Genomic DNA, 25,834 nt, shown 5'->3' with positions numbered 1-25,834 from the left:
GAAGAAATGGGTAGGGAGACTTATCGTGAAAACGATAGCTTATCCTCAAAGTGGACCGAAATAAGCACCCAACTTACAAAATTTAGTGGGTGTTTAAATAAAGCAAAGCAAAACCCTAAAAGTGGTGAAACCGAAGCCGACATTTTGACAAATGCACTGGTCGCATACAAATCAAATATGAAGGCCGACTTCCCTTTCATGCATTGTTGGGAGATTTGTAAATTCCATCCAAAGTGGTCGACTATCCCCATTGGTAGCGAAACTAACTCGTCTTCCAAAAGGTCAAGGGCCTCATCCCAAGCCCAGTCTTATGCACGAGATCAAGAGTTTGAGGACCTTTTGGATGATTCGCCAAGCCCAAACCGGCCTGAGCATGGAAGAAATGCCTCAAGAAGGCGTGCTAAAAAACAAACGGCGTCGCCTTCAGCTGGGAGTTCTGGCTCGCGTAGGGGAATATGTAGCGACCAGTTGGATGACATTTCATGCAAGTTGGATACATTCAACGTATTCCAACAACAAAGGGCCGAAATACGAAGGAGCAAAGAAGCTAGAGATGCCCTGAAACAAAGACGGGATGATTTGAAAATTCTATCCCAGCCGATTGATCACCTACAGGGTGACGAGTTAGAAATAGTCTTGGCGTTGAGAGAAGAGATAAAAAACAAATATAAAAGTTAGGATTTTTTTTTGTAATCTTCTTTTTTTGTAATTTTCTTTATTTAAAATTATTAAAAAAAATAAATTTGTGTTATTGGGTCTGCCCAGCGGGTCAGCCCAGCCGGTCAGCCCACAAGCCCACCAAACCCACGCCCCCAAACCCCTGCCCACCATACCGTGTGTTCTTGTGGGTTTCCCATGTCTGCCACCCCGTTCCACATGTCAACCAATGCCCCAACCCAAGCCCCAACCCCCGCCCCACCATACCCCATGGTCTTAGGTGTCATTTACATCTTTTTGTTTTGTTCATTTTTGTCATTTTAGGTCACATTTTAAAATTGCACAATTTTTTTCTCTAACATTCTCGAAACATAAATGACACTTAATCCTTAGGGACGTAAATGGGGCATAACTCATACGGTGGGAGTTGCCTACAAAGTCCATTTTTCTACAAAGTGTAAAAAGTCATAAAACACCGCAATGCCAACCATAAAACACACTTAAAACCCACAAATAACAAAGTGAAGATTACTAAAACGTCATATTTGTGGGTTTTGTGTTGTGTTTTGGATGATAAGTCTTTTATTATCGATGACTAACATTAGTGTGTTTTATGTTGATTATCATGTTGTGTTTTATTTTCATAGTTCTACGATGGTATCTTTGAAATTTTTATTGACTATTAGGGTTTGGATATTGTGTTTTAATGATCTTGACTATGTTATTTGTGGGTTTTGAGTGTGTTTTATGGCTGAAATTGTGGTGTTTTGCGACTTTGTACACTTTCTAGGAAAAATAGAATTTGTAGTCGAACCCCACCCTAACTCCTATTATTATTATTATATACACACATAGTTAAGAATGAACATTTGGTACCAGGTACTGGTATTGAGTTTCCTGTATCGAATTATTTCCGGTAGCGATTCAGTTCCGAATTTTTGGCGTTTTCGGTACCAGTAACGGTATTTTACCGAATTTCATCTTCAAATACTAGCACTGTAACGTACCGTACCGAACATTTTTGGTACTGATATCAGTACCCAATTTTGGCGATTTTCAGACCTGCGCCGAGCTTAATATTCATCGAAATATGAATAAGCATATTAGCATATTCTTCTAGAAGTTCATAAAAACTAAAAGAGGAGAGTTTTTTTGGTCTGTTTGGCTGTTTTGGCAGCTCTTATACTTTCTGACCGAATGATTTCAAGTGCTACAAAATGCAAAATAGTTGTTTTTCCATCAACACCTTTTACATCTGAAAGTTTCAAGAGTGTTTCGAGTTTAAATGCTTGAGCACTCTCACAGAATGTTCCATCATTCAAACGATTATCGGGTTATAAAACAGTTTCCAGTAGTTTAATGAATAACCGGCTTTTCTTAAGTTGTATACAAGCAGCATGTACAAGCAACCAAAAATACCATAAAATCAGCTCAGTATCGGCATCGAAAATACCAGTGCAAAAAATCGCCAAATATGGGTACCGGTATCGGTACTGAAAATGTTCGATATCGTATGGCACCAGTGATTGGTGAGTTTTTTTTAAACACTTACATAAAAAGGTGGAGCCCTTTTCACGCCCAACACCACCAGGTGTTTTTTTCTTACCACGTGTCTTGTTGACGTGGCTGCCACATTATGATTAATGCCCCATGTTCATGTCCTTTCACTCTATATACTCTTAGAAAAGCAAATGTTAATACATGATTAATTTTGACTTTTAACTTATTTCTGTGTGCTAATCTCTAAATTTCTATTTTGACCTACTATCAATTGTGAATACTTAATATAAGATAGCTTGCTTTTAGGATAAGAGTCGTTCTTGCAACCACTCTTAGTGGCATCGGATGGTTTTAAAGGATGTATAATTGTAATAAACAGAATTTAATAATAGAATAATACATGGGTCTTGTAGACGGTGGGAGACGTTTCCGTGTAATAAAAAAATTTCAGAAGTGTGGTCTAAAATTGTTTTATGTGGCCGAAATTTGAAAGTGGGTGATATTCCGTTTGTAGGGATGATAAAAGGGTGTGTGGGAAATGGTTCGAATATAAGGTTTTGGATCGATTACATGCCTCTTAAGCAGCGTTTTCCAAATCTGTTCCGTCTCGAGTCGGATCCTTGGTGCAAACTGGCGGATAGAATGGAGTCGTATAATGATGGCATTTTGGTTACTTGGGATTGGAAACGATATCCAGCCACAGATCAAGAGATGGTTGAAGCAGTTGAGTGTCAAAGATTAATATGTGGGACTCGGTTTTCTCAGGCTGATGATTCGTGGGTCTGGAACGTGGGCGACTCGAAGGAGTATGTGGTGAGAGAGGTCAAAGAGTGGATAAAAGGTAGTGGGTCTCAGGTAGGAAATCAACAGTTTGATTGGTGTGCATGGATTCCTAGTAAATGTAATATTTTTATGTGGAGAGCTTTACTTGATAGAATTCCTACTAAATGTGCACTTCGAAGAAGGAATATCGCGGTTGGTAATTGGAGCTGTGTTTTTTGTGAAGAGACGGACGAGATAGTAGAGCATTTATTTACAGCTTGTAGGTTTGCAGATGGAGTGTGGAGTGGTATTGCTTCTTGGGTCAAAATCCCACCGATGATATTGTTCTCCACCGAAGATATTTTCAAGGTTGCCGAGCAAGTGGGAGGTTCTAAGGTTAGAAGAGACAATATGAATGGGATTCTCATTATAACGTGTTGGAGAAAAAGCGCGGAACGAGAAGGTTTTTTCAAACATAACGAGGAGTGTTTATCAAGTGGTTTCGGATGTAAAATCGTTGAGTTTTCTATGGTATAGAGGTAGGGGTAAAGATGTGGTTATCGATTGGATAGGTTGGAACTCTTATTTGATGGGCTCGATGTAAGTTAGTTTGCCACGGTTATCTCCGTCTTGGAAATAATCCGTTTGGTGTTTTTAATGAAGTATTCCTTTCAAAAAAAATAATAATCTAATACTAATAAAAAGTATGATTAATGCCACATGGCATTCTCATACTAAACCAAGAACCTACTTAATGCCACATGGCATTCTCTTATTTAATTTACTAATAATCTTGTTAATTAATTAATACAAAACAATAAAAAATCCTTAACAAATTAATACTAACAAATATTTTATTGTTTATTTAGATAATGATTATTTACTTTTAACTTTTCTAAAATATATAGTTAGTTATTAGTAACAACTCTACTTATAATAAAGAATTTCTAATAATGTCAATATGACAACATCTTCTTATTCTTTAAAAGGATTTTTTACTATATGTTAAACATCTATTAAATAAATTACAATTTTATATTATAGTAATAAAAATGGTAAAGAATAGGTTAATCCGATATTTGAAAACCGGTTTACTTTCATGCTTTGAAAACGCTTTTAATGTTATTAGACCCGTGTAATAAAGGGGTTTAAGGATAAAATATCTTCATGATAATTTTGATGCAAGTTTATACTCACCGGATGTCCTAAATGAAGTTATATTTTTAGGCTTGCCAAACCACTCATATTATCCGGAAGTAATATTGGCACTTAAACGTTTATCACTAGATTTCGTTTAATACCGCTAAATAGAAGGATTCCGTTTAATTTAAAAAGAAGACAGTTTCCTCTCGCCCTATGTTTTGTCATGACGACAAATAAAAGTATAGGACAGTTTTTGTGTAAAGTTAGTTTGTTTCTAAAAGAATCGGTTTTTACACATGACCAACTGTTGCGTTATCTATGGTAAAAAATTCACTTATGTAAATTTTTGTAGAGAGTATAAATTTAAATAATTTATAAATTTATATTCTTAAACCCGTGTAGTACACGGGTCTAATAATCTAGTAGAATAATAAAGTAAATAAATTATCTCTAAAATTAATATTCTTTTTACAAACTAAAAGAAAGATATTTATCTCAATGAGTATTACCTGATAAAGAAGATAAATAAAAAAAAAAATCTTTACCATAATAATCCCCAAAAAAGAAAGAAATAAATCTGGTAATAATAAGAGAGAGAAAGTAAGTTTTAAAACCAGATCCACATCTTTGATTGGTTCAAAAAGTGTTTACGTCATTTTTGTCCCTTTGTTTGCAATCATAACTACATGCCACAATATCTCCATTCATTCATACATTCATACCATAAAGAGTATAAAGTATAAATTCTCTACACAAATATAGTCTTGCATATATGATATTCACTCAAATTGTTGTCACAATAACAACAATTTAAAGCAAAATATCATACTTTTATTCAAACACTTTCATTACCCAAACCAAACCAAAACATATCATCCAAACATCAAAATATCTAAAACCACAACCTTAAAAGAGTACACTCCAAACTGCATCATATAGAACTTACAAAAACAAAACATACCATTTTAGTCTTTTACCTTTTTACCATTTTACCCTTCATATTGCCCCTCTTCCTCCTCCTCCTCACCCTCTTCATCATATTCTTCATCCGCTGTAGCATCTTGATATTGTTGATATTCAGACACCAAATCATTCATGTTACTCTCGGCTTCGGTAAACTCCATCTCGTCCATTCCTTCGCCGGTATACCAATGCAAGAAAGCTTTGCGCCTAAACATAGCCGTAAACTGCTCGCTCACTCGTCTAAACATTTCTTGAATCGAAGTAGAGTTTCCAACGAATGTGGACGCCATTGAGAGGCCCGTTGGTGGGATGTCACAAACGCTAGATTTAACGTTGTTTGGAATCCATTCGACAAAGTAAGACGAGTTCTTGTTTTGCACATTGATCATTTGTTCATCAACCTCTTTAGTGCTCATTTTGCCTCTAAACATGGCGGAAGCCGTAAGGTAACGCCCGTGGCGTGGGTCCGCTGCGCACATCATGTTTTTCGAGTCCCACATTTGTTGAGTCAGTTCTGGGACCGTCAACGACGTGTAGTGCTGGGACCCACGAGACGTCAGAGGGGCGAAACCGACCATGAAGAAATGTAGTCTTGGGAATGGAATCAAATTCACTGCTAGCTTCCTGAGATCAGAATTTAATTGACCCGGAAACCTTAAAGAGCATGTTACACCACTCATGGTTGCAGATATCAAGTGGTTCAAATCACCAACTGTAATTCAAATCAATAGTTCATTTGCATTCCGTCAGTGATCCAAATTTATCGTTCAAAAAAAAAAAAAAAATAGTTCATTTGCAAAACAAATTAATAAAACTAGAGGGTTAATTATAAAAATTGGGAACAGGTACTTACAGCTTGGATTGCTGAGTTTTAAGGTTCTGAAACATATGTCATAGAGTGCTTCATTGTCAAGAACCATACATTCATCGGCGTTTTCGACCAATTGGTGGACGGAGAGTGTGGCGTTGTAGGGTTCAACAACCGTATCAGAGACTTTCGGCGAAGGGAAAACCGAGAATGTAAGCATCATTCGATCAGGGTATTCTTCTCTTATTTTCGAGATCAAGAGCGTCCCCATACCAGAACCGGTACCGCCTCCAAGTGAATGACACACTTGAAAACCTACAAAACAAAACAAAATCAAATACAATTAGTAAATAAAACACATACAAGAGCAAATTCATAACCCATAAATGATACAACTTTGACAAAAAAAAAAAAGAACTCAAGAAAAACAAATTCAATAAGTAATTTCCTAATAAACAAAAATAAGTTTTGAGAGAGGCAGAGAGCAAATGGTCCAAAAAGTTCCTCATGTGTACAAACTTTTTGATATGCCATAACTTATCAAAAACCCTTAAATTATTAAAAAAAAGTTATTAAAAACCCTTAAATTATTTTCAAAAAAAATAGTAAATTTCAATTTCAGCAGATACTATAAAAAAAAAAAAAAAAAAAACCCTCACAAAACACATCTAAAAGCCTGAAAACATGAATCTTTTTGTATCAATTATCATACATGCATAACCTAACTACATATTAGACCAACTGATCATCCTCAAACTACAAAAATTTATAAAAAAAACATGTATCTAACTATAATCAAACAAATATTAACACTTAACAAACCGACACCGTTTTCGTAACTTCCAAAACAAAAAAAAAAAAAACACAGTTTATAAACATAAACATAAACATTAACCCTAAAACTCAAACCGACACCGTTTTGGTAACTTCCAAGCAACTTCAAATCCAGATCACAACAACAAAACAAAACATAACTCAACACGACAACTTACGATGAACAAACAACAAAACCTACCTTGCAAAGAATCACAATTCTCAGCTTCTTTCCTGACAACATCAAGAACTGAGTCAATCAACTCAGCACCTTCAGTATAATGGCCTTTAGCCCAGTTGTTCCCAGCACCGGACTGACCGAAGACGAAGTTATCGGGTCGAAAGATCTGACCATAGGGACCAGATCTAATGCTGTCCATGGTACCAGGCTCCAGATCCATGAGAACGGCACGAGGGACATAGCGGCCACCGGAAGCTTCATTGAAATAGACGTTGATACGTTCGAGTTGAAGATCGGAGTTGGATCCGGTGTGGCGGCCGGTGTGGTCGATGGCGTGTTCGGTGCAGATGACTTCCCAGAACTTGGCGCCGATTTGGTTGCCGCATTGGCCTCCTTGAATGTGTAAGATTTCTCTCATGATTGAATGATTGATGAATGGGATTGTTATTGGGGTTTGGGTGGGATGATATATATATATATATAAAGATAGAGGTGGTTAAGGGTGGGAGAGAGATAATATAGGAGAGTGAAGGGGTTCGTGTAGTGATGGAGTGACGGTGGTGTGGAAATGAGGGCCCAAATGGCGCCAGGTTAGTAGTGAATGTGTTTTTTTGGGGGGTTTGAAAGTTTTGAGAAGTGTGGTTTTGACACTTAAGTTTTGTTTCTTATAAAGAAGGCATGTTCTTTTTTGTTTTTTTACAAATTTCAAATTTTTTCATGATGAATCATGAACCATTCATATGTTTTCATGTTAAATCATGAATATGTATGTATGGCTGCAAAAGAATCGAATATACATGAATATGGCTTTGTTTGTGTTTGTTTGTTAAGAAATATTTGTGTTCACGAACGGTTTATAAACACTTAATGAAAGATAATTTATGTCCGTGTTTAGGGTTGTAAACGAACCGAACATTCAACGAACAATTTGTGAACCATTCTGCGGGAAGTTCGTTTACGTTCGTTCGTTTAATAAATGAACGAACATGAACAAGAAATTTCGTTCGATTAGTTATATGAATGAACATGAACATATGTCTCGTTCGTTCGATTGTGTTTGTAAACGTTCGGTAACGTGTTTGTGAACGTTTGTTCGTGTTTGCTTGTTTATGTCGTTCATGAAAGATTTTTGTACTTTTATTTTATCTAAACTTTTTTATACTTTTAAATTTTTATTTATTTTATTATTCTAACAATTAAAATGGGAAACCTTATTCTCATTATGTCTATACATCATTCCCGTTTCCTTTCTCTATGTTTATACATAGATCTCCATTTCATGATTATGGCTTCAAGTTCCAACGGTGACCCATTTGTCATTCACCTCTAACATCCATCACTATCGCCGATTTTATTTGTGTTCGTGAACACGTTCATTTTCTTCATGAACGAACATGAACATAAAATCTTGTTCGGTAAGTATTCATGAACCGTTCGTGAATACATTTATTTTCTTAACGAACGAACACAAACAAGGTCGTGTTCGTGTTCGTGTTCGTTCCGGTTCGTTTACAACCCTATATGTGTTAGTTTGTTAAGGAAATGAAATTGTTCATGTTTGTGTTTGTTTATTAATTTTAGGCAACGAACGTTCATGAACACAAATGAGCACATACTAAGGTTCATGAACACAAATGAAAACAAAGGAACACAAACAACCATTCATGAACTGAATCTATAATATACTAACACTTGTGTCTGTTTGTTAATTTTAGGCAACGAACGAAAACGAACGTTCATGAACACAAATGAGTACATACTAAGGTTCACAGACATAAATGAACGAACGCGGCCTTTGTTCATGTTCGTTCATTTAACTAAACGAACGAAATTTCTTGTTCGTGTTTGTTTATTAATAAACGAACGAATACAAACGAACTTCCCGACAAACGACTCACGAACTGTTCGTTGAACGTTTGGTTCGTTTGTTGCACTGCCTATATGACTATATGGGATGAGGTTATAATTAGTTATATTATATTTAGTTTGATAAGTTATCATTATCTGACTCATTTTAAGTCGTTTGTTCTCTATAATGGATTACGGAAAACTTAGTGAGTATCAATGATTGGGAACTAGAGTTCGTTTGAGTCATAACAAACCTGAAAAAAAAACCGTAGATTGAGCTAATGATATCATAGCACCAAAACTTTGTGACCCCATTTGAAAAATTCCCTGACTCCATCGACAAAAGTTGGAATATGTGTAGGTAAAAGAAAAAATGAAGCTATTGTATCAAGGTTGAGTCTTAAAGAGTAGAGGACATGTTATGAAAATTTGTAAGATGAATGGTCAGAAAAGTGCACGTGCTAAATTATAGATATGCAACTAAGGGGACTAAAACTTAATTATCATAAATACGAGGGGTCAACATGTGTTGATTTCTCATTCCGCTTTAAACCGTGATATCAATCATGTGATCATATAAATTAAAAAGACTACTATTTTCTGAATCATTTAAGGACAAAAAAGGTAACATATTGATTTGTCATGTAGGGTAGCAAATATATTAGTATATTAATAATATATATAGATAACTTGACTATAATTAAAAAGAAATCTCTAGATCGGATCAATGTTACATAAATTAAGGGATGGTTAACAAAAAAAAAAACATAAATCATGATTGCATACATTATTTTTTGTTTTCCTTCAGACTTGTACTTTATTTTGTTCCCATATAAAATAAGATATTTGTATTTTGTCATGTAAATTAAAGGTACATTTAATACACTACATTTATTTAAAATAAATGGCCTTTCAAAAAATAATTAAAATAAAATATATGTTATCTTATAAATCTATTAATTTAAAAACAAGCTGGCATCATTGTTTTTTTTATGGTTTTTAACATTTTTATAATATTAACGAATTTGCCATTTGCGACATTGTGCAAGTTTTTAACTGTTTAATTACGGTTTTTAAATTAGTGCATATGATGTACAAGTACAACCGATGGCCTGCCTTTGACGTATTCGATAGATCCCATTTGGCAAAATAGACGAAACTTGATGGTCGCAACTATGCAAATAAACAAAATGTTTCATATTCAAACAAGATTCGCGAGTTTCATTTTAAATATACAAGCTACTTATGATTTTTTAATATTATCATTATATTTAGTGAAAAAAAAAACATATTTTACGCCTTATGGTGGATATCTATACCACTATATAATAGATGTGAGAATGGTATCTTGTAATTTACTCTCTACTTTAAGACGTTTAGTATTAATTTTGTTACGTATAATACAAGTGTTATATGCGATAGTTCATAATTTATCCTCACTATATTTTTTATTATTTATAATATTTTAAATTAAGCTTTTACCTTACATTTACTACTATATTTTTTATATCTCAATTTCTTAATTTGGCCAATAATAATCACAACTCAGTTATTTACTGATGATAATCCGAACTGGTCCACTTTTGGCCGAAAATAGTTTGTGTTAAAAATAGCTTAAGGGAGTCAAGTTTTTTTCCGAATTACAAACCGATGTTTTAGGGCTTTTGATTAAAACGATGATACGATTGATTGACGTAAAATTTACCTCGAAATATTACCCCAAACGACGAAAACAGTGTTTCAATTCGGGTGTTTAAACTTCCTATTAACAAAAATCAAGTCGTTTGGAGCACTGTTTCGAGGTAAGTTTTACATAAATCGACTCATATCCTCGTTCTGATCAAAATCCCTAAAACATCAGTTTGTAATTCAGAAACAAAAACTTAACTCCGTTAAACTATTTTTAACGACGGACAATTATCGGCCAAAAATGGACCAGTTCGGATTATTATTGGCAAATAACTGAGTTGGGATTATTATCGGCTAAATTGAGAAAGTTGAGATTATTTAAATCCAATTTGCCTTAACTATTATCTTATTTAAAGGTAAGGGTTCCTGTAAAAAGAACATGTTTCGTACAAAGTGTAAGAAGTCTATATAGGCATGTTTTTTTTAAATTTTAGGTATAATGTTTTATATACTTTTGGCATGGTATTATATAGAAAAAACATCAAACATAACAATTTAAAACACTAGTAAATGTATTCTAGTCATGAAATCCAAAACACCATGCGAAGAATTAAAATAGTGTGTTTCAAATTAAATGCATAGAATGTGTATGATGTGTTATAAATTGTTGTGTTTGATGTTTTTCTGTATTATACCATATCAAAAGAATATAAAACATCATACCTAAAATTTAAAACACAATACTCACATAGACTTCTTACACTTTGTACGAAATAATTTCTTTTTACACTAACATTACCCCTTGTTTAAATACTTAAGTATATACTTACTAAACATTTACATATTATACCTAAATATAATCAATGTTTAAGATAGGTCGGATTAAATTGCGCTCTTCAAAAGAGTCTTGGTGACACCCGCCATATCACATGGGCCAACCTACTTGAAGGGGTATGGTCCCAAATCGACCATCACCCGTATCAAACAAACCCCCGCCAGTAATGAACCGCACCCATGCGGTCACATCCTTCGAATCCAATCGGTCAGAGGATGAGAAGCCTTACCTTAGGCGTAGAAGAAGATGAACATAACGACGCGGCTGGCACCGCATCATATGGGCATTTTCGTCACGACAAGGGATGCAGGCAAACAGTCTCCGCGGACGACGATGCGGCTAGCACCGCATCTCGCGTATTTCTTGATCACAAGCAGGAGACGCGGTAACCTCAGACGTTACCGCATGCAGCGATGCGGCTTGCACCGCATCCTATGCACTCAACAAGTGGGACTGACACCACAGTGCAAGTGGCACCAATGGCAGTTACCTGTCAGAGCTACGTAAGCAATGGACTGACGTGGCGTAACCTCCACAACCGACAAGCCTGACACACCTGCAAAGGTGCAGCACGTCGTCAGTCCATCCATCATCCTCCTCCTTCACTCCTCGGCTATAAATACCAACCCCAAACCAGGTTTGAGGTATCTTTTCACAACTCTCTCACTACTACTACTATCTTACTTTGCTTCCCAAGCAAACTACTGATTCTCACGCCGGAGAGTGGTAACAAGGAGCACCCCCCACCCCATCCTCCTTGTTACAAGTCACGGCCTGTTTCCTTGTGCAGGAGATCAACCACCGGTGATCCAGCCAACGATCCTCGAGAGGAAGGGATCCCTTCTTGACGAGACCAGTGTGTTAACCCTGCCCGGTTAACCATTGTTTCATCATTGGCGCCCACCGCTACTCTTAGCATTTTTTCATCTATCCTTTTCCCTCTCTCAAGATCATGACTGATCACCAAAACAACACTGCGGATAACCAAAATCCCCCAATCCCACCTCCGGTAGGGGTCAATCCCTCGACCTCCCAACCCGGACACATTGGCACGTCCACACAAAGGGGTCCCTCCTTTACGTTTGGACATGACTTATCACAGTTCACATCTGTGATCCCACCAGGCATGGACGTTCATACCTGGTATGATCAGCAGGCAGCCCTGCTGACAGCAACATACAACCGCGCTTGTGCGGAAGCGCATATACAAGCTGGGCCTACCCCAGCACCGCACACCCCTGCTGACCGTATTTTACAATACGACGGCATGGTACATTCACGTCCGGCTTCAAGAAGCCGACGTGAAGACCGCGGATCGTCTTACTGTTCGGTCCGCACACTCTACGAGGACGATTCCTCGTATGGGTCCCACACCAGAGGACCAGTGCATACCCGCCTTGGTCCTTATGGCGAGGACAGGCGGCGGTCTACCTCCCGACACGGCCCAGGTATTCAGAGCCGGTTGGGCCCACTACCATACACCGAAGGGTACGGTCATACCGACCCTGACGACTATACCTACCGCGGGGATTCGCACGACACCAGCAGCAGACCGGGAGGGCGCAACTATGTTCCTCCCAGTCACCCCCGCAACACATACCTCAGGGCGGCCAAGCGCCCTGCTAATGAACCATACAGGCCAAAGGCAGCGGCCGAAAATTCCAAGTTCGCCCCGCGGATTGCCCACGCCCGGGTCACAACTACAAAATTCCCATTCGGCATCGGGAAATACAGTGGTTCGACTGACCCGGACGGCCACATGAACGTCTTCATGGGCGCAGGGTGCAACGGCCAGTGGGATGAACCCACGTGGTATAATTTTTTCCCCCAGACCCTCACGGGCCTGGCCAGGGCATGGTTCGATTCTTTGCCAGTGGGATCACTGGAATCATTCGAGGACTTGCGTACCAAGTTCCTCGCCCATTTCAGCCAACAACGACGCCACGAACGCGATTCGATGGACGTCATGAATATCTGGCGAAGGGACGACGAATCTATCGAAGCATTCGTCGTCCGTTACAACAAAGAGTGCCTGGAGATAGGTGACGTGGCAGACCAAATGGCACGGAACCACTTCATCAAGGCCGTCAGGGACAAGCAGATGGTCATGACCATCTCAGGCAAGGAAGGCTTGCCTAAAAAATGGGAAGATGTCATGACCGCGGTCAAGACATACGCCCAGACGCAGCGGTCTCTTGAACCGCATCTGGCGAAGGCACAGCCCCAAGCCGAAACCTCCCACCAAGGGTCCAAGCGTAATAATAAACGCAACAGGGATGCGGGAAATCATGACAACATTTCCAAACCATATTTCCCGCGAACCAACACGTTCGACCCAAGGAACCACAACCCCGCCCGAGACAATCGGGCGTCAAAAAAAGATTCTCGGGATCGCAACTGGACCGAGATCACCATGTCGCCAAGTGAGGTCCTTCTTGCGGACCCACAGTTCTTGCGACTGGCCCAACCAATGAAGTCCAAGAAAAATCAGGACCTCACACTCTACTGTGAGTACCACAAGGACTCGGGCCACACCACCAACAACTGCATCAGTCTCCGGCTGGAGATTGAGCGGGCCTTAAAGGAGGGGAAACTGCAACACCTTTTGCCAGGTGGGCAAAAACCCACCAAGCGCATCACCCCTCATGGCGAAGGTACCTCCTCCGGGAAGAGAACCATGTACGTGGCTTCCACCCACATGATCCACGGAGGCAAAGGTAGGCCGCGCAAAGCGGCGAGAAGGCCGGACAATGACTGGAAAGACGAGCAAGTCTTCTTTCCAAAAGTCCGAGGCGGACCGCGCGATAGGCGCGCCGTCGTTATTTCAGGCCAACTGGCACACTACTGCACCGAGCGTCTATTCATCGACCCGGGCAGTACTTCTGATATAATCTACGAACAATGCTTCAACCAGTTCGACCAGGAGGACAAAGATCGGTTGCAAGCAGTAGATTACCCGTTGGCCGGGTTCGCAGGGGAAACTGTCTTTCCCCTGGGCCAGATTACTTTTCCTGTGCGTCTTTCCAACGGAAGACACACAAGGACAGAAGAGGTAAACTTCATGGTTTTACCTCACACCTCCAGATATGACGTACTCCTCGGGAGAGAATCCCAAGGAGATTTCAATATGATCACATCCGTCCCCCACTCTGCGGTCGGTTTCCCAACTGAATCGGGGGTCGCGATAATCTATTCCCGCAGGGACGTCACGTCCGACCAAGGTCGCAAGGCCCACTCCCAACGACCAACCAGAAAAATGGGTTCTTAACGCGAGATACCCAGAACAAAAGGTCACATTGGGTCACGCCTTGTCCCCGACCACCAAAGCGCACCTGAAGCAGTTTCTCTTCAGGAACCAAGACATCTTCGCGTGGACACCCGCGGACATGACCGGGGTCCCACGTGATATCGCGCAACATTACTTGAATACCTTGCCAGGTATTAAGCCAGTGATCCAAGGCCAACGCCACCTTGGGTCCGCTAAAAATCAGGCGATGCAAGAGCAGATCGAAGAACTGCTCTCCGCAGGCATCCTGCGGGAAGTTAAATACCAGACTTGGTTATCCAACCCAGTCATGGTAGAAAAACCGTCCGGGGGCTGGCGCATGTGCGTCGATTACAAAGACCTTAACAAAGCCTGCCCCAAGGATTGTTACGCGCTTCCAGAAATCGACGAAAAAGTCGATAATCTCGCACCATTCAGGTGGAAGTGTTTCCTCGATTGCTACAAAGGGTACCATCAAGTACAAATGGCAATCGAGGATGAAGACAAAACGGCATTCCGGACTCCCACCGGAAATTACTGTTATACAAAGATGCCGTTTGGGTTGCGCAACGCGGGCTCAACCTATCAAAAGTTGATGAACGACACTTTCCGCGGGCAAATAAGCAAAAGTGTCGAAATCTACATGGACGACCTGGTCGTCATGAGCATGGAAGAGGATACCATGCTCACAGATATTGAAAGAACATTCCAAACTCTGCGAAGCGTTAACATAAAGCTCAATCCAGGGAAATGCTCATTTGGAATGGAAGAAGGCAAATTCCTTGGGTTCAACGTGACTAAAGATGGATTCAAGTTTGTCACACCCCGATTTCCACGTGTATCACCGGTGGGCCCGGTGGGGGATTACCGTGACGTAGTTAGCAACAATATAGTTAAACCACACAATTATATGAATGCACAGCGGAAGCATAAAGATAAATATAATTCAACCTTTTGAATGTAATATCAAGTGTATTACAGAAGTCGAATTGTATCCACAGGGGATCAAAATAATAATTAAGTATTGTTCAGTCAGATACAGCATCAAGCTTGCGAGACTTATCACGATGCTAGGAAGCTATTACCAGCCAATTTTCGTGTAGTACCTGCACTTAATCTTTTTGGGAAAATACGTCAGTTTACACTGGTAAATACGTTCAACTGACACATTTGAAAATGTTTATTAAAATTGATTTGAATGCACGAGGCACAAACTCTTTTATAACTTGGGAAAATTATTAAAATCTTGTGAACGAATTACATGTCCTTTTATGCGTTCAGTAGCCCGGCTCCTGTCCGGGTTAAAGATTAATAGACACACCACATTGCGTAAAACCGTAGTGTAAAAACCAACGGCTACGTCTTTTAATAATAATAATGTCGACATAATATACCGGGTGTACGCCTACACCGGGATGTCGAGGTCGTGGCCATTTCGTAAAATGATGCCAAGGATATCCGGGACAACGGTCATTAACCCCCCAAAGGCTTTTAAGTAACAAGACTGTTTAAATGAGCCGATCACATTATTCAATTAACCACCTAAGCGATGGAAGATATGATGCTCAATCAAGCGGTATTTTATATACCGTAACCCAAGCCCGTATAAGGGAAAATAAGTTAAAAGTATTTACCTTTGCAAGTATTATCCTTCGTTTGATTAAATCACCGATAGAGTTTACTGGGGCTCCTATTCTGGAACGAAGGTTTTAATTAACCTATTAGAATCCTAACGAGTCTTTATATTGGCCGTAGCCTAGACCGGTTGGTTCCGAAATGTGAATACGGTTTAATCGCGCGAAAAGACGAAAACCGAGAACGGAGTGTGATTCTGACCCAACAAGTTCAGAGACTTGTTTTAGATGGGTTTAAGGTTCACACTCTGGATTTTGGGGTCCAAATAATATAATTTGACCCGTATCGGCTAATTTATGAAAACTAGTTTCATAAGCCGAACTGTGCGCGCATTAGGCGAAACAGTTAACCATGAGAGTCTTACGCTTATTTCCTAAGTCAATATGCCTTAAAGAGGTTGTGGTATCAGTAGGATACCTTCCGTGATGCCCGTAACGAGTTTTAGTTAATATATCGCCCCGTAGGGGTTTTTCGGTCATTTTAAAGACTTTTAAAGAGCTTTTCGAGTTCTACAGGAAATCTGAGTTTCCCGAACAGTTTATAAAGTCTAAAATACTTTATTTATTATTTAAAATCAGTAGCAACTGGAATCGGGTCAAAAGACCTTGTAGAACTCAAGTTTTGGCCGAAAAGGGCATATTCGGTATTTACCGAACCGTAGCCATAACCGCAGGTTATGAGCAGGGTAAAAATTATTAAAAATCTTTAAAATTCCAAAAATATTATTTTACAACAGTGGGTAAAAATTTTGGTGACGAAATCTTGGTTTAGATACGCGTTATGCTAATTGCGCCGTCTATTACAAAAGTTTACTTTAATTGCGCTTTTTAGCATAACTCTCATTCTAAACCTCGGATTGTCGTGAAACTTTTTAGCATAACTCTCATTCTAAACCTCGCTGGGCGTTGCTTACGGACCGTATGGCTTCGGCCTTGCGATCCGTAAGCCATAGGCGGATCATCAGCAATCATTCCCCCTCCTTACGGTCCGTAAGGCATACCCTTTACGGTCCGTAAGGGGTTAAAAATAAATCTTTTTAAATCTTTTAGTAATGATTATAAAATCTTGGTAATTAATTACCTGACCTTTCGGGTTTGAAGGGGTAACTTTGCGATATGGCCCTTGATTAATTACAGTTAAGGACCTCGCGTTATTTACCCGCATTGTTAAGCCCTCGGTTTAATTTATTTATTATCCGGAAGGCCTTAAATTATATTATTGACGCTTTTAACCCTTCTCGTACGAATTTGATCATAACTTCCTCGTTTTAAAACGGAACTTCGCGAAATTTATATATTGTATTTTAGTGAATGTATTATACTGTTTCAAAGCCTCGGGAACGTTAAAGGGTCACTCAGAGGTGTAATTAAACATGTTGACACAGTTAACCCCTGTAGCTTGTAATTTCTCACTTTCTTCCGCGTTTCGCTTCCGCACGATCCATGATTTATTCGTTTGAAGGTACGAGCATCATTTAGGGTTACTATACAGTATATTTACCCTTGTTTGACATTTATAACCCTCGAATTTACATACTTTCAAGGTTTGTCAGAATTAGTCCTTTATTTAATATCAATGCCACGTGTAATCAAATGACACGTGTTAACACATCATTGGACACAAAAATTCGAGGTGTTACATCCTCACCCCCTTAAAATAAATCTCGACCCGAGATTTACTCAAATAAATAGGGGTACTTTTCCTTCATTGTGGCTTCGACTTCCCACGTATATTCGGGACCTCTACGAGCATCCCATTTGACTTTTACAATCGGTACGTGCTTTCTGCGAAGCTTTTTCACCTGTCGATCTTCAATTGACAACGGTTTCTCTACGAATTTTAAGCTCTCATCTATATGCACATCTGTGTGTGGAATCACCAATGATTCATCGGCGAAGCACTTCTTGAGATTGCAGATGTGGAACACATTGTGAATTCCATTGAGCTCTTCAGGCAAGTTCAATTTATAGGCAACTGACCCGACACGTTCAATGACCTCAAAAGGTCCTATGTATCTCGGACTCAGTTTGCCCTTCTTGCCGAAACGCATCACCCCCTTCCAGGGTGACACTTTAAGCAACACCTTTTCACCTACTTCGAAGTGAAAATTCTTACGCTTCGGATCAGCGTAACTTTTCTGCCTATCTCTGGCAGCCTTGAGACGTTCCCTAATCTGGACAATCTTGTCCGTTGTCTGGAAAACTATCTCCGGTCCTGATAATTGGACCTCTCCCACTTCCGCCCAACAAACAGGCGATCTACATTTCCTACCGTATAATGCCTCGAAAGGTGCAACCTTTATGCTGGTATGGTAGCTATTATTGTAGGAGAATTCGATTAGGGGTAGGTTCTTATCCCAGTTACCACCTAAATCTATAGCACACGCGCGTAGCATGTCCTCTAACGTTTGAATGGTACGCTCACTCTGACCGTCCGTCTGTGGATGGTAAGTCGTACTGAAGTTCAAACGCGTGCCCAAAGATTGCTGGAAACTCTTCCAGAAATGGGACGTGTATCTAGTATCCCTGTCGGAGATAATAGACACAGGTATGCCGTGTAAGGCTACAATCTTATCAACATAAAGTTGGGCTAACATATCGGAGCTATACGTCTCCTTGATGGGTAAGAAATGAGCTGATTTAGTCAGCCTATCGACTGTAACCCATATTGTATCGTTTCCTTTCCTTGTTTTGGGTAACTTGGTTATGAAGTCCATAGTTACGCATTCCCACTTCCACTCGGGAAGTTCAGGCTGTTGTAGCAAGCTAGACGGCTTTTGGTGCTCGGCTTTGACTTGAGCACAAGTCAAGCACTTTGCTACGTGGGCGGCTACAGACTTTTTCAAGCCTATCCACCAGTAGTTTGCCTTTAAGTCGTGATACATTTTTTCGGCTCCGGGATGGACAGAATATTTGGAACTATGGGCTTCCTGGAGGATAACATCTCATAGTCCTCCATAGATAGGAACCCATATTCGTCCGTTCAGTCTAAGGATTCCATCCTTGCTAAGAGTCAACTGTTCTTCAGTTACTCCTAACTTTTCCTTAGGATAATTAGCTTCCAACACAGCCTCTCGCTGTGCAGCTAATATCCTCTCAATCAAATTGTTCTTGACTTCAATGCTCTTGGCATTGATTCGAATAGGTTTCACCCTTTCTTTCCTGCTCAAGGCATCAGCGACTACATTCGCTTTGCCGGGATGGTACCTGATCTCACAATCATAATCATTCAATGTTTCCATCCAACGACGTTGCCTCATGGTCAACTCTTTCTGGTTGAACAGATGTTGAAGACTTTTGTGATCAGAATAAATCACAAATTTAATACCATAGAGGTAATGCCTCCACAATTTTAGTGCAAATACAACGGCACCCAATTCCAAGTCATGGGTGGTGTAATTCTTTTCGTGCACCTTTAATTGTCGTGAAGCGTAGGCAATAACCTTGCCCTTCTGCATAAGCACACACCCCATGCCTGTGTGTGATGCATCGCAGTAAACTACGAATTCTTCTGTACCCTCAGGTAAGGTCAACACAGGTGCGTTGCTCAGCTTTTGCTTCAGGATTTCGAAGGATTCTTGCTGCTTTGGGCCCCAAATGAACTTTTCTTTCTTCTTGGTTAGGGAAGTCAAGGGCGCAGCAATCCTCGAAAAATTCTCAATAAATCTCCTGTAGTATCCTGCTAACCCCAGGAAACTACGAATTTCGGTAGGCGTCTTTGGCTCTTGCCAATTCATGACCGCCTCTACCTTAGCGGGATCCACCTGGATTCCACTCTCACTCACGACGTGACCCAAAAATTGAACCTCTCGTAGCCAGAATTCGCATTTAGAGAATTTGGCGTAGAGTTTCTCACGCTGTAACAATTCGAGAATACAACGGAGGTGTTTCTCGTGGTCAGCTTGGTTCTTTGAATATATGAGGATATCGTCGATGAAGACTATGACAAATTTGTCCGAGTACGGCTTGCAGACGCGATTCATGAGATCCATGAACGCAGCCGGTGCATTCGTGAGCCCAAAAGGCATCACTAGGAACTCGTAATGACCGTAGCGAGTCCTAAATGCTGTCTTGTGCACGTCTTCATCTCGAACCTTTAGCTGATGATAGCCCGACCTTAAGTCGATCTTCGAAAAGTAGCTCGCTCCTTGCAGCTGATCGAACAGATTGTCGATCCTTGGCAAAGGATATCTATTCTTTATGGTAACTTTGTTCAGCTCACGGTAATCGATGCACAACCGCATCGATCCGTCCTTCTTCTTTACAAATAGGACAGGTGCTCCCCAGGGAGACGAACTAGGTCTAATAAAACCTTTTGCCAACAGTTCATCCAACTGGGTTCTTAGTTCCTTCATTTCAGTAGGAGCTAGCCGGTAGGGCGCTCTAGCTATGGGAGCTGCTCCAGGTATGATGTCTATTCTGAATTCCACTTGTCTATCTGGTGGTAAACCAGGTAGTTCTTCGGGGAAAACCTCGGGATATTCAGAAATAACAGGAAGATCCTCTATCTTCGGCTTGGGCTCTTCAATTATCACTTGAGCCATGTAAATGACACAGCCTCTCTTCAAACATCTAGAAGCTTTGAGCATAGATACGTCCTCGGGTAATCCATACTGCGTGTCTCCTCGAATGGTAAGCGATTCACCACTCAGAGTCTTTAGCAGTATATGCCTTTTGCCGCAAATGATTTGGGCCTGATTACGGGATAACCAGTCCATGCCTAGAACAATGTCGAAACCCGCTAGTTTGAAGGGAAGTAGAGATAGAGGGAAAGAATGGTTCTTAATGGATATTTCACATCCCTCTAGGATAGTGGAGACGGTTTCTATCGTGACGTCTGCTAACTCTACCTCGTATTTTACGTCTAGTGTCACGGCCCCCGACCCGGTTTGACCCGTTTCAGGAGCCGCGGGACAGAAATCCTGCGGTATTTTAATTTAGGCGATAGCGGAAGTCTTTTAAAACAGGATCTTTAGTATTTAAAACTGCTCATTACATAATTTAGGGATAAAACCCAGTAATTTACAATAAAGTGATTTCCATGGAAATCTTTATTTTTAAAACATGTTCCTTTATTTATTTACACTGAGCCACTTTTCTAAGCTGGTAGTGCTTCCTGGCACTTTTCTTTGCTCACAACAGATTACCTGAAACATGTTTGAAAAAGGTTTTGTCAGCGGGGAAATACTGAGTGAGTGAGTTCAGTTTTTAGGAAATGACCCATAGTTATAAATTACAGCATAAGAGCGATTACAATGGTTTACATCTTTATCTTTATCTGGCTTTCTGCCACAATGGTGACAAGTCACAATGGTGACGATGGTCATACCACTATTAGGTTAATGAACTCTAATAGTGACGTTTCTCCCTAGTAGGTCAATGAACCTAACTGGGAGAAATAGTAATGTGCACAATACCCCACTAACCAATAAATCAAGATATCCACGACTTAGTCCCTGTAATTATAACACTTTGAAAATAATTTGGAGTATTGTAAGACAGTTGATAAAAAGAAGAATGACTCACATTGCAGATTTAACGAGCAGTGTATAAGCCTACTGATTAGCCTTGATTATTTTCTAATTTAACAATAATGCACACAAAACAGGATTAGTGATCAATACAGCAGTTACGATAATTTCCCGAGATCAAATACTCGCAATGAATGACCAAGTGCAATACTTCAACTCATTTATCAAAATGACAAACGACAAAGTATAGTACTTCAACTCATTATCGAATTATCGACAATGACAAAGTACAATGCTTCAACTCATTTATCGGATTACCGACAAACGACAAAGCATAGCCCAATGTGGGCGGCACTTAGACATTCTTTGAATGTATTGATTCCGGAAACTGAATCGTAATAGCGATCGAGTAATTACCCTGTTCCGCGGCAGCGATTCGATATTAGTGTATTTTGTAGTATTTCGACGATATCTGGGTGTACAAATTGAATTTTACCGTCGAACCAATGCAGGAAATCAAGTGCCAAACTCCTCTATTTATACTGAAAATTTGACACCGTCGCGTAGCGCGAGGGGGTACCCCTATAGGCGTCGCGCTACGCGAGTGACCACCCTACTTTCATAGAGTAGCCCTTCGTGCATGTAGGCTTGCTGTGTTGTCAGTTTCCTAAAATTCGATTTTTACAGATAATTATGAAGATAATCGTTGGCTAGGTTTTATCCCCCTCTGAGTTTTAGGGGCCCTGATCCTGATTCTGATTGTTCTGGAAATTTTAGGGTTTGCGTAGAATCACTTGGGTGTCTCAATTAGGGTTTCCTTAATAGCTAATTACTATCCTAATTAGGGATTTTAGTGACAGTTGTTACATCCTCCCCACCTTAAGAAAAATCTCGTCCTCGAGATTCACTAAAATAGATGAGGGTATTTTCACTTCATTTTTTATTCCAGTTCCCAAGTATACTCTTGTTCTCTTCTGGATTCCCATTGGACTTTCACTAACACTAGTTGTTTGTGTTTGAGAAACTAAATTTTCCGATCTTCTATTTGTAGGGGTTTCTCTATCATTTATCTCTATATCTTGAAGAGGTACTACCAAGGATTCGCCTGATAGATGTTTCTTGAGATGGGATACATGAAACACATCATGTACTTCAGCTAATTCTTCTGGTAGTTGTAAATGATAAGCTACTGGTCCTATGTGTTGGATTACTGGTAATGGTCCTACGTATAAGAGACTTAGCTTCTTCTCTTACCGAATTTATAAATTCCTTTCCAAGGAAATACTTTCAATAGCATTTTGTCTCCAACTCGAACTTCGATGGCTTTTGTTTATTATTTGTATAGTTCTTCTAACCGTCTTCAGCCTTTCCTTCGTGATACTGAATATCACAGTCGTAATCATCGAGGATTTCCCTTTTTCCTCATGTTTAATTCTTGTTGCTCAAATATGTATCTTAAATTCTTATGACCTATATGGATAGTAAGCTTGCTTAGATAATGTTTCCTAATCTTAAGGATAACTTGTGGTTTCTAATTTTTAGGCTTACAAGTGGTAAGGCTTTCTTCGTGCTTTTGTAATTGCCTTGATGCATACACAATTACCTTTTTGTGTCGCATTACCATATATCCAAATTTTAACTTTGAAGCATTACCGTATACTTTAAAATCTTCTGTTCCTTCTGGTAAGGCTAGCTAGAGGCTTCTTTTTGTTTAGGTTCTTATTTAGAATTTAACTGTGTTAACTTAGTTAAGGATATATCTATCTAAAAGAATCCTTAATAACCTGCCTATAGTATCCGGCTAAATTTACAAAATACCTACTTTCCATTTAAAGATTGCGAATTCTTCCATTGCTATCTTAGCAGGATCTAAGTGAATATTTTCATGATTTATCATGTGACCTTACGTGGTTTATTTCCTATAATCATAAATACTTCTCCGGTGGTTACCTGGATTTTCTATAAAGTTCTTATCACAGAGAATTCGAGTAGAGTTGGCTACTAACCAATCTATTTCTAACACAACATTAAACTTGGCTAATTTCATAGGAATTAGTTTAGCGAAGAATTATATGACCTGAGAGTTCTATATTTTCCTTTTTGCCTGTTTTGACTGTAAAGATTTGTCTAAGTTAAGAGTTTAACAGAATGAAGTATTTATAGAACTTTGGTGTGCATCAGAGTCAGTTAATATTTTTTGTGTAAACGTTGTAACCTAGGACGTACCGGCTATTACATCTGGAATGAGCTCTGTTTCCTGAGCAGTCAATTGAAAGGCTCTTGCATTCCTTTTTGCTTCTTCTGCAGGTTTGGCTTTAGTGTCAGATGGTTTGTTCAGTTTTGGACAATTTGGCCTAAGATGTCCAGTTTCTCCACAGTTGTAACAAACTGAAAATTTCTTCCTTCTGCAGTCTTCTTCCTGATGCCCCGGAATTTTGCAAAAATTGCAGTATCCTTTGCATCTTCCAAAATGCTTTCTTTTGCAAAAATTGCAAAATGGACTAGTGGAAGATTGCCCATTCCCTCCTTTCTTAAAATCGTTATGGTTATCCGAACGGATTACCTGGGTAATCTTTTGGGCTACTTCCTTCCTTCTATTTTCTTCTCTTGTCCGTACTAGTTCGTCAGTCAGAGTATTGGCTAAATCTACCGCATCATCAATCGTGCGAGGTTTCGCAGCCTTGACGATGTTACGGATTTCAGAAATCAATCCCCAAATATATCGAGAAATAAGTACTGGCTCTGGCGAAGCCAGGGTTGGTACTACTCGAGCATATTCGAAGAATGTCGTAGTATACTTTCGACAATCTACATCAACCATTCGGTGGGTTAAAAACTTGTTTGTCATTTGTTCTTTTTCATATTCGGGACAGAATTTTCTTTCTACCAAGCTCTTAAATTCTTCCCAGTTCATAGCATACGCCATCCTTCTTCCTTTTGATTGTAACACCATATTCCACCATTCTAGCGCTCCTTCTTTGAAAAGGTTTGACGCGTACATGACCTGATCATCCTGAGCACATTTACTTATGGCAATTACTGCCTCAGTTTTCTCTAACCAACGTAATGCCGCAGTCGCTCCTTCGTTGCCTGCAACTCAGATGGTTTACAAGCAAGAAATTCCTTGTAAGTGCAACCAGGTGTTGCAACTTTCATTTTCTTAGGGAGCGGCACTGGTTGTGGTTCATTGTCATGATTAACATGATCATTGCCTCCGTTTACGCTATTACTGAAGTTATCTTCAGAAATACGTTTGCTAGGAACGGATTGTTGTGGTTCTATTGGATTTTTAACAGCAGCAACGATGGCTGGAATAGCGTTGGCTATCCCTTGAGCTATCATTGTTGGAATAGTGTTGGCTATCCCTTGAGCAACGATATTTTCTATATCCTGCCTAGTCATATATTGATCTCCCGGTTGTTGCTCAGAATCATTAACCTCATTAACTGGTTCATTATTAGCGTTTTCCATTTGACAACTAAGTTATAGATAAATAATTAGTATACAAGAAATAATCCAATATCATACTTAATTGCACATAATCACGTATACGAACAAAATTTGTAAATTTTCTAAAATTTCATGCTTCTATATACAACCGTTTTATTATTTATCTTACACATACTGATTTTACTATTATTATTACATAATAACAGTTTCATAAATCCCCTATTCTTTTTGTCAACGATATTCTAGTAACTGTGTTCCCTCTTATCGTAGTTCCAGGAGATCTGTCCCCCAATCTCTTGGATCCTATTTCCAGTATCCATTAGTTCTCCACCAAAGCGAAGTTCAGCCGTATTCTTGTTACTTATTGGTGGATTTGGTAAAGGTTCTAGATGGAATTTGAGGAAAAAGCTTATAGGGATGGTTTTGTAACTGTATTTCATTAATTAACCATTCGTCTACTTGCGAGTGGATTGAAGGGTTTGGAATAGCTGGTTCTAAGTTCATTGGTAGTTGTGTTTCAAAAGAGTGATGAAAAATAGTTTCATTAATAGGCTTAATAGTATTATGGCTTGCCATTATAGAATCTAACTCTTCCTGAGATGGTAACTTTTCAATTTGCCTAGAATTTTTCCCAATTTCTATTTCCTTGGGCTTGGGTTTCTCGAGAGGTAAAGCATCGAATTCTATAGGTTCTTCTATATCTAATATATACCTATTGAAATCTCTGGAAACTTCTACTCTTACTGGATAGAGATTTAAATTCTGAAGGGCCTCAGACAAGTTACTCATGCTGTTTAACAAAAATAGACATAGTCAGAATTCATAAAATTTATAGAAAACTTTTTAAATATTAGTTCCTACTAGGTACTATTGAA

The 25,834-nt window shown here is 39.4% G+C and overlaps 1 protein-coding gene across 1 annotated transcript; it reads right to left on the bottom strand.

Moving 5' to 3' along the window:
- Window positions 1-4,749: 4,749 nt before the first annotated feature.
- LOC110897292 (tubulin beta chain) lies at window positions 4,750-7,384 on the bottom strand. Its single transcript, XM_022144044.2, has 3 exons — window positions 6,849-7,384; window positions 5,879-6,148; window positions 4,750-5,737 (listed from the first exon to the last, which is right to left on the bottom strand). Exons 1-3 carry the CDS (start codon window positions 7,243-7,245, stop codon window positions 5,052-5,054), a joined length of 1,353 nt encoding a protein of 450 aa, XP_021999736.1. The 5' UTR covers window positions 7,246-7,384; the 3' UTR covers window positions 4,750-5,051.
- Between the last annotated feature and the right edge of the window lie 18,450 nt (window positions 7,385-25,834).

The sequence above is a fragment of the Helianthus annuus genome, chromosome 13 (genome assembly GCF_002127325.2).
Source record: "Helianthus annuus cultivar XRQ/B chromosome 13, HanXRQr2.0-SUNRISE, whole genome shotgun sequence".
In the NCBI taxonomy this organism is placed as follows: Eukaryota; Viridiplantae; Streptophyta; class Magnoliopsida; order Asterales; family Asteraceae; genus Helianthus; species Helianthus annuus.
Note: the sequence above shows the minus strand (reverse complement) of the source record. Positions and strands in the feature narration are given on the sequence as shown.

Excerpts from the sequence above, each read along its gene's own strand:
- LOC110897292 (XM_022144044.2), bottom strand. The coding sequence starts at position 7,245 with ATGAGAGAAATCTTACACATTCAAGGAGGCCAATGCGGCAACCAAATC. Across the intron at positions 6,149-6,848 it reads GAATTGTGATTCTTTGCAAG|GTTTTCAAGTGTGTCATTCA; the intron begins GTAGGTTTTGTT and ends TTTGTTTTGTAG. Across the intron at positions 5,738-5,878 it reads AAAACTCAGCAATCCAAGCT|TTGGTGATTTGAACCACTTG; the intron begins GTAAGTACCTGT and ends TTTGAATTACAG.